The following is a 10,239-nucleotide window of genomic DNA, read 5'->3' as shown; positions in this document are numbered from 1 at the left end:
TCGTTAACACTGAACCGGTTGTGGAGAACTATAGGCAATTTTTGATGCAGCCTCCCGAAACTGAGCTGTTAGTCACAGTGAGGACGCATCAACTCTGCATACCCATATACGATATGGATATTGAAGAGGAAGATGACGGAAACATTAACGCCGAGGAGGTGAATTCAACTCAAATTGGGTTTGAGTCCCGAGATTGGCGTTTTCCCACCATTGACTACGTCCAGTATGGTATTTTGCCAGAGGATGTAAAAGAAAGGGAATCAATACGCCGAAGAGCACCAAGATTCTTCTATAATACCGAGACCCATACGTTATACCGTAGAGGGTACGATGGTTTGTTACTCCGATGCCTTTCGAACAAAGAAGCAGAAGAAGTTCTTAAGGAAGCACACGGAGGAGAATGTGGTGCACATCAGCTTGTACCCAAACTGTATGATCACATCAGGAGAATGGGATATTTTTGTGATGCAATCGAATACGCACGAGAATGCCACGCTTGTCAAATACATGCAAATTATATGCATCAACCACCAGAGCAGTTACACACGTCAACCACGTCTTGGATGTTTGAGACATGGGGTATGGATATTGTTGGTCCTATTTTTCCCCCTTCAGTCAAAGGTGATCGATTCATTCTCGCAATCACGGATTACTTTTCAAAGTGGGCTGAAGCGATTTCGCTTAGAGAAGTGTGTAGGCACTCGGCACAAACCGACGAGCCAACGAGGCGACGAGATCGACGAATCGCACGGAAGCGACGGAATGAATCCACCCGCGTGCAGAATCAAGCTAATGAGTTGAGGAATCAACGAGTCATCCAACCGAGAGCGGACTCGGACGAATCACGATCGAATCAAGATCAATTTCGGACTCGAACTCAGAAGCGGATTTACTGCCAAATCAGGAATCCAACTTACTGCCAAATCAGATCATCAAATCAGAGTCTCAGGTCAACCGAAACACGGACAAACGAGACAACGGAAAACGACTCAAAAAAGTCGGAAAACACCGCCCGCGGGGGCTCGGCCAAAGCCGAGCCACCCCAAGGTGGCTCGGCCTTAGCCGAGCCACCTTGAGGTGGCTCGGTGGCCATATTTATTAGATATCTCTTTCTACATCATGTCTAATGTATTTATTTCTCGTATTTTGCCTGTTTTGTACCTACACTTATTGTTGATTCCACTAGAGAGATATTACTATGATGGTGAAACGTGTTGTTACACAGTGTGGGTGCATAATATGTTTGATATTTCTGGGTTCAACTTGGACTGCAGCCATGTGTGAAAACAGGGACATCACAAGTGGAGAAAGCTTCTTCGAGATTAGCAATGTGGAAGTTGACATGCTTGGATGTCACTAGGATGTTGTCCACATATGCTTCCACATTGCAGCTAGTTTGCTCTTTGAAGATCTTGTTGATCAGTCTCAGGTAGATTGCTCTTGCATTTTTGAGGCCGCTGGTCCGTTATGAAGGAAGTTTTTTTTTCATCATGCTTTACCATATTTATTTGGTTGTAACATGAGAAAGCATCTATGAAGCTGAGAATTTCATAGTTTGAGTTGAATCGACTAGTCGATCGATTCAATGGAGGGGAAAAATATCTTTTTGGTAAGATTTGTTGAGGTTGATAATGTTGACACACATCCTCCACTTGCCATTGGTCTTTTTGACTAGCACTATATTGGTCAGCTATTCTGGATATTGGACCTCCTGGATGTATCATGCCTTTAGTAATCAGTCAAATTCTTCTGCTGTTATTTTTTTCTAATCCGATATATATCTTCTGTCAGACCTGTATGCAGTGTCGGTCGATACATAGCTCATGAGCTATTACTTTTGGGGCTATACCCGACATGTCTTCGGGTCCTCAGGCAAAAACGACTACTTTTGCGCGGAGGAACTCGATCGCTCCTAGCGGTGGTTTGGCCAGTTCTAAGCTTGTTTGAACTTTCTTAGTTTCATCGATGCTGAGTAGAAATTCTTTCAAATTTTCCATAGTGATTGTTCACTCCTTATCTTTGTCCTTCTGTAGGTGGGCCTGAGACTTCTCAATTGGCGAGGTGTCTGGGATTCCCTTGCCTTGCCTTTCATGGAGAGCATGTCGCACGACCTGGCCTCGCACTGCTTACTCCACGCAATACTGACTCTTAGGTTTAGGAACTTCACCATTTGATGGTAGGTGTAAGGGGTTGCTTAGAGATCATTTATGGAGGTTCTCCCAAGTATAACACTAGAGGCTGACTTGACGTCCATCACAATAAACTGGACTCAGATCGTAGATTAGCGGGAATAATCACCAACGACCATTGGTACTGGTAGGGCAATCAACCCTTTCGATTGAATTGAATGACTCGAGAAGCCTATTGGATGACTCGGAGATGGCTGTAGTTTTAATCTGTCGATTTTTATTTGGTTGAATGCGTCCGAGAATAGGACATCAGCGGAGCTTCCTATGTCCACCATAATCCTCTACTCGGAACCCGTTGAATTGGGTAGAGGTGATGATAGGATCATAAGGTGTCATTACACCTTCCATATCGGCGATGGGGAAGGTTATGGATTGATTCACATTAGGCTTGTTCTCGTACAACTGTACAAGTTCACCTGACGCAGACGTAGAAACGGGGAGGCCGATCGGATATCGTTCCGATGCCAACGAGCCCTGACAATAGTAGGTAATTCACGAGCTTGAATCAACAAGCTCTAAGTTTCTCAAATTTGAGAACGAAAACAAGGAGAAAAATCCTCTTGATTGAATAATGAAAAGTTAATTGTTTGATTTACAAAAGAAACTATTATATAAAGCCGAATAAATCTATCCTAACTCTAATAAAAAAGAAACTCTAATTCTAAAAGGAAATAACCAAAAATGAACTCCTTTCCTAATCTGTTTTCCAAGTCGACACGAGGCGTGCCGAGTAGTACCGCCTTTCGTGTTAACTGGACATGAGTCGACTAAGTATGTCGAGTGGTTCCGCCTTTCGTGTCGCCTGTCATCTCGTCCTGTCGCCTGTCATCTCGTCCTGTCGCCTCGAGTCGTCTGTTCGTCTGGGTTGCTTCGCCTCGAGTCGTCATCTCGTCTCGCCTGGTTTGTTGTCGTCTCGTCTAGTTCGAGTCGAGTCGAGTCTCGTCTCGTCCATCTGTTTAGTCGTCTCGCGCTTTTCAGTCATCTCGTCTTGTAGATCTCTTGTATCATCACCTCAAGGGTTCACCGAGCATAATATTCCGAGCTTTGTTTGACATCCCTCTAGTTGCTGGGCCACCGTTGATGGTGTTGATGGTGCCCCTGTCATTGCCTTCGGTTTCTCTTTGCTAATTCGGGCGAGATGATCTCGACTCCTCCGCTTAGGCCTATCCCGGCTTGGCTCTTCGTTGTCCCAGCGAGATGAGTCCTTACACATAGTACAAGCGGAAAAGTAGGTAAATTGATACTTTAGATGGGAATGTAGGAATTCAACAGTATTTTAAGGAGGAATTAGTCATTTTGTCCAATTCTTTTATGCTACAAAGATTCTAGGAATTCAGATTTTATTAAAGTTTAGATAGTACCTCTTGGATTCATATATTATTTTTTACATATTTGTTGGATATCCCTGCAAATTTAAGTATGAGTAAGTGGCATGTAAATAGTAGTTATTTCTATATATACAGGAACATTGGAGATATTGGATGAGAGATGAGAGAACATAAAATGCATTAAGATTAGTGTTGGGTAGAACATTCATAGAAGTTAGGGAAAAACTTGACTTTCTGGTTTAAAAAAAAAAGTGCAATGGAGAATGGCATTGAAAGAGAGAATTTTTTTTGACGTTATCACTAGCAAATACGGGAGATTTTGTTACAACAGGCTAAATAAAATCATATTTTAAGGAACACTGCCAACTCTATATGTAGAAGGCAGCAGGCATCATAAAGAGACAATGAAACATTGGTAGCAGAAGTCAGTGGACGAGACCAATCAATCAAGCTGGAAAATTAGATCAAGTTATATAGGTACGTCGTAGTTCTGAACGGGGAACATTCTGAAGATGTAGGAACGGTTCTGAAGTAAATGTCTAATTAACTGATGATGAATTAGGTCAGATTTGCATGTAGTTTCGACTGGAGTTTGAATTTATATCCACATGCTTGAGGAAACATTATGGCAACCCATTGGACCTATGACAAACTATTAGAATCAATCTGCCAGTTAGATACGTTAGGGTCATAGAGTCAGCACAGAAGAGTTCTCAAATATCAATGAAATGTATAATGTATGCATACCAGTGACTTTTTTCTGGAATGAGTACGCATGAAGAAGAGTCAAAGAAAAGTATCATAAGCACTTATGCTCTCATAAATTTAGTGGAGCATCCAATCTTATATACATCAATTCCCAAGAAAGGGTAAACTTTATTTCACGTTGTCAAACAAGTGACTATCTTCATCCCAACAAACTAGTAATGCTAAAATAGTCACAAAAGCATTTTAAAAAAAAGTAAAAGGGAAACAAGGAATGATCATTCTCACATATAAAAAGAAAATATGTAAAAAAAATTACTTGGTTATAAAAGTTACAGGTTAGAATAAATAGGAAAAGCAGTAACAACCTGTCCACGAAATAAGAGTTATATATTCAAATGATGAAGTTAATAACCATGGCCATAATATTATTCTTTACATGAGTGTAGTGTCATATCAGATTAATCTTAAGAAATCAGAGGCTTGCAATATATGCCTTCACTAATTCACATGAAGAAAGAATGGTGGAATGTTTATTTAAGAAAGTAGATGCTATGTGAAAAAAGTTCTACTGTTAAGAAATTTTACCTTGCAAAATTGTCAGAAATTCGTTAAAAATGAATCTGATTGAAATTTCCTAACAGAAGAAACTAGTGTTTCCAAAGTTCTACCACACGAAGATTCCAAAGTGGACCCGAACTGAACAAAGATGGAAGATCAGAAACTGCTTTTCGACGATGAAAATCCTTGTTAGGTCGCTATGCCACTTTTATACAGGTAGTAAATTTGAAATTTTAATGAGATATCTAATACAAGCTTAGAACATTATTGTGATTCCGTGATCTATGTTTCTTATTTTTATTAAAAAAACATCGGGCTATACTGCTATTTACCAGGAATTATATTTTGCATTTAATTTGGATGTGAAGGACCCAACTTGACCAGATGGTATGATTTTGTAGGACTCAATGGCATTCTGATAAAATGCTTGACCTGGATCAGGAGTCCTTGATGTCATTAGATCCTGGAAAAATCTATATATTTCAAGCACCTCATGGAAAGACTAAAAAGCCAAAGGTACAAAAACTATTACTAAGCATTTATTCAAATATATGAAGCCCTAATGTTCATCAATTGTAGCAATAAGTTCAGTCAACTCTCAAGTATCAGCATCAGTGCTTCCCATTTAATATAAAAATGTCATTGGGCATTTTGTGTTTTTGGTCACATTTCTTTGATCAACTACGTGGGCATGTACTTGTCTATCTGTGTGCACATTAAACTGCTACATTTTGTAGGTGTGACCATACTATATGAGTCTTTTGCGATTTGCTGTATGTACTATGTATTTATCTTTGTTATGATGTATCTGCAGATTTCTTAGTGCTACATACCCCGTAACGTCATATACTTAAGTTAGAAGACCTGTTCTTCAGTTCTGCTGAACATAGTCAATTTGTTACTAACATATATATTCTAACATCTCCAAGATTCTTGATTAGAAAACTGTTTAATTCCGTGTTATTATTTCTAGTTTTAAGCCGGCCAAGGTGGCTATGACTTCAGATCTTCCATTGGGATCAGGTCTAGGATCATCTGCTTCTTTTTGTGTCGCAATTGCAGCAGCTCTTCTTGCACTTTCTGATCCCATTGAGAGTATCACATTAGGGGAGAATGAACTAAAGCTCGTGAATGAATGGGTGTTCGAGGGTGAAAAAATTATTCATGGCAAGCCTTCTGGTATTGATAACACAGTGAGCTCATTTGGTATGTAATTTGATTTAGCATTCTCATGTACACGGTTTTCTTATTCACTGAAAACTCATCCTTCTGCAAGTGTTATGTGGGAAGGACTACATAATGCATTATTTGCACACTTCTTTAAGGTTTTGCGCATTAATACTGGTATAAGTAATTTCATCTTCTTGCTCAATTAGAAGCAAAACTATAATTAGTATCTGTACTTAAAAACTTGAAAATGGAAAAACTTGTCTTTATCTGAATAAAAGGCTCTGGTCCTTTCTGCCATACATATATTCATGCACTTTACTATATGCACCTCCAAATTATGGTTATTGCATGCATTCTATCCTTACAATTTGTTTTCTATCTTATTTTTGCACACTTCGTGTCTGTTATAACCTTTTTCCCCCCTTTTCCTGTTGGTGTTACTCTTTGGCAATTATGTTATGTGTGCATGTCAAGGTGATCTCTGTACAAGCTCTGTCCATTCTGCATATCATACCCATTGCTGATGAATATAGTTTTATAATATCAATGCTTCGCCTCCAAATGATGAGTTCCATATGATACTAAAGCTTAAATTTATGAATGTATTCAGCATATGTTGTCTAATAAAACTCACACGTACATGTGCTCGTGGGTGCACACACAAGCACAGGCGGACGTGCATGCACGGGCACGCACGCACGCCACACACACATCTCGAGGTAGTTAGATGGCATAAGGATGCGATAAAATTTGCACTAGATTGGTTGGGTATTTGAGGTCTGAAGCAAAACTAGTTCCTCATATCTGACCCTAAATTCTTAATGCACCCCAGTATAGGCCAATTGTAAGAACTATTGATAACTCTTGAAAGTGAAGTTAATTATATTATTCCAAACTTCAAAATTGAAGTTAATTATATTATTCCAAACTTCAGTTTCAAATGAAGTTAGAATAATAGTTACCTCTCAGTTGGACAAAAACTGGCTGCTTAGTGGTCACTGCTGGGACCCTTTCCTTGTTTCAACAGTAAAATATTTGGATATTCATATTACATTTTGGTTATAGACCTTTCCATTCTGGGTATCCTCTACAATAAGTTGGACTTCTGCTGACACCAGCAATCTATCATCATCTATTTTCAGTTTCATAGCTAGTTACCCAAGACATCATTTGCTTGCTTTGGATTGGTTCTCTTATTCTACCTTACGAAGTTACATGCTGTAAAGTTTGGGGACACCTCTCTGTTTCTCAGCTCTGGAATTATATTTGCCTGGAATTCTCATTTTCCAGTTTACATTTTTTTTCATGGATGTTGTTAAGATCTGATCATGATGGATTTATTGCAGTAGGAAGCATGACCATGTTCAAATCTGGTGAGTTGGCACACATGAAACCTACCACACCTCTGAAAATGCTCATAACCAATACAAAAGTGGGGAGAAACACAAAAGCACTGGTTGGTGGTGTATCTGAAAGAGCTTCACGGTATCCAGATGCTATGTCATCTGTGTTTACTGCTGTTGATTCTATTAGCAAGGAGATGTCTACCATTATTCAGTCACCCGCTCCAGATGACATCTCTGTTACTGCAAAGGATGAGAAGATAGAAGAGCTGATGGAGATGAATCAAGGTGTACTGCAATGCATGGGAGTGAACCATGCCTCCAGCAAGGTGCTCCAAACAACTCTAAAGGTATAAATTGGCATCCAAGTTGACCGAGGCTGGTGGTGGAGGCTGTCTTCTGACTTTGCTACCTATATGTATCCTTTTCTGACAGTTTTCTCTACCCGATTATTTATTCTGCGATTACGTATACAAGGTTTCTCTAAATTTCTATCTTTCTCAAAGCCATCAAGCCCTATATTTTCCCTTTAACATAAAATCTTTATGAAAGAAAAGAATCATGAATACCAGGATCCTCCGATAGATGAGCATTATCTTTTAACTAACACAATAAATAAGAAAGTCATCTTTCCCTGTCATTCTGGAGAATCATGCTTGAAGTGACTTCTTGAATTATCAGTTATAGGATACAATTTGATTTTTTCACCACTAATTTAGCTAGAAACCTGTTTATATTTCTGATATCAGCAGAAGACTTTTTCTGTCACCCACCCCAAGTTATCAATGTAGCCTATAGAACTGCATAATGTGATCCCTTCGGTCTTACCAAGCTCTCCCCATGTCAATTCTGTTTGCAACCTCTCTGGGAGATTCTTCTCTTGAATATTTGTTTAACGAAGATCATGCTACCTTTAAATGCTTTTTTCACATTCTTTAGCTTCATCTTGAGTTGGTTCCGCAATACTAGATCTCCCTTTCTCAACCACACACTTCCCAGTTTCTTATTCCATAAATATGAAAGACCATTGTTTTTGAACATTAGATAAGAGCCTCAAGACTTCCCCAATGTGTTCGGTGTAACAAGCATGGGAACAGTATAACTTGACCTAAGGAAATCATACTTAAGGAGAAAACATTGTTTTTACATCGATGAATCAGTAACTTTTCTGGGAGTTGTCTCCAGTGATATTGCTTTAACCCCCAAGTATCTGTCCATACGCCTCACCGGGCTATGCAGTTCTTTGCCACTAAAGGAACATAAGTTATTCATTGGTCATAGTAGTTCTAGTTCGTGAGAATGTGTTAGTTTATCTTCCGAGAAGGCACCATTGTAAATCATTATGATCAAACTTGCTTGTTATAACTGGATGATAGTTTATTATTAAAATAGATAAACGGTGAACATTATTTTCTCTGTATTACGGAGTTAATGAAGCTTTTTTAAAGTCATGGAGCAGAAGCCCGTAAAGCTGACTACTAAGTTAACATTTTATCTTGTAAGAAGATGGTGATAAATCGGGAGAATTTAAATAAGATTATGACAAGCTCGAAGAAATTTATTAGCCTTTGGGAGTTTTTGTCATTGGAAATGCCTTATAATTCAATATACCTGGCATTAAAGGAGGATAGATTTAAAGTAAGTCTTACTAAAATGCAGTTTATAAAATTAAAATTGGAAGAAAATCTTAGTTGTATGCAGTTTGCTTGTGGTGGGTAAAGAATGAGGTGAAAGAGTAATTGCTGGAAACTGTTCTTGTTTGCATCTGATAATAATTGGTGTAAAGCGAACGGCATATTCAAGAGCAAAAAAGATGTTATGCTACCCTGGGGAAAATGTCACCTTATTAAAAAGAAAAATGTATGACATTGATACAAAATAGATTATTGCAACTATATAACTGCCACTCACAGGAATTATGTAATAACAGGGATCCTGGTACCCTGTCAACCTAAGTAGTGGACCAAAGGAAAAGAACAAAATAAATCCTTCTATCCCAAAATTTGGGGTCGGTTACATGAATCCTACTATTCCACTCGGTTCTGTTGAGACTTATATCCTCCGCTAATTTAATCATTATTGTAATCATTACTATATTTTCCTTACTTCTCCTAATCAAGTTCTCACATGCCTACCTCTAGTCCTCCTTACTCCATTAATTATATTTTTTATCACTTATTCTATTTGTGCATTTAATAGTCTCCATTGCACTAGACTTAATTATCTCAAATGATTTTTCTCATTTTGTAGGTTCAATCTCTAACTTCCAACGAATGCGCTTATTTCTTATTGAAGAAATTACAGAAACTCAGAAGAATCAGGCAAACCAGGCAGCGGTTGACCGGTCCGGTCGACCGCATTCGTGCACAAAGCTTACTGTGCGACAGAAAGGTGGTCGGTCGACCGGGCCAGTCGACCGCAGGTGTTTCGGTCGACCGTGGAGTTTTGGGTTTTCTGCTGGGAGCTGGTCGGTCGACCGGTCGACCGGAATTGATCGCAGTCGACCGTGCCGGTCGACCGACGCTGTTTTGGGCTGGGCTTTCAGGTTTTCGACCCGGTTCGTTTTGTAAGTTCTATATATACCTAAACTTGTTTGTTTAGGAGATAGGTTGGACGAATTTGAGCAGCCAAAAAGAGAGAATCATTGCATCCAATTGTGAGAGAGCTTTGAGAGATCTAGAGCTTTGTTTTAGGGTTTGGTCTGAGAGATTTGTAACCCTATTTGTATTCCCTTGATTTCTAGTAGTAAAATCTCCCCCCTCCTTGCCCCGTGGACGTAGGCAACTTGCCGAACCACGTAAATTGTGTGTTCTTGCTGTGATTATGGTTTGCATATTGTTTGTGGTTTAGTTCGAGTTATTATTCGTGTTGCCATAGAAAGCTTCCGCCGCGCACAACAATTGGTATCAGAGCTAGATCGACAACATGGGAGATGCAAGCACG

General features: G+C 39.2%; 1 protein-coding gene across 1 annotated transcript; it reads left to right on the top strand.

Annotated features, from left to right (window-relative positions):
• Positions 1 to 3,537: 3,537 nt before the first annotated feature.
• LOC109828000 (mevalonate kinase-like) lies at positions 3,538 to 9,718 on the top strand (the record flags this gene model as incomplete). The annotated part of the gene is made up of 5 exons (XM_020395024.1): positions 3,538 to 4,999; positions 5,185 to 5,299; positions 5,757 to 5,989; positions 7,300 to 7,646; positions 9,547 to 9,718. Coding segments are annotated over exons 2-5 (775 nt in total), but the record flags the coding sequence as incomplete, so codon positions are not given.
• Between the last annotated feature and the right edge of the window lie 521 nt (positions 9,719 to 10,239).

This window comes from Asparagus officinalis, unplaced genomic scaffold, assembly GCF_001876935.1.
Source record: "Asparagus officinalis unplaced genomic scaffold, Aspof.V1 AsparagusV1_Un610, whole genome shotgun sequence".
In the NCBI taxonomy this organism is placed as follows: Eukaryota; Viridiplantae; Streptophyta; class Magnoliopsida; order Asparagales; family Asparagaceae; genus Asparagus; species Asparagus officinalis.
The sequence above is the reverse complement of the archived record's forward strand: the minus strand, read 5'-3'. Positions and strand labels throughout refer to the sequence as shown.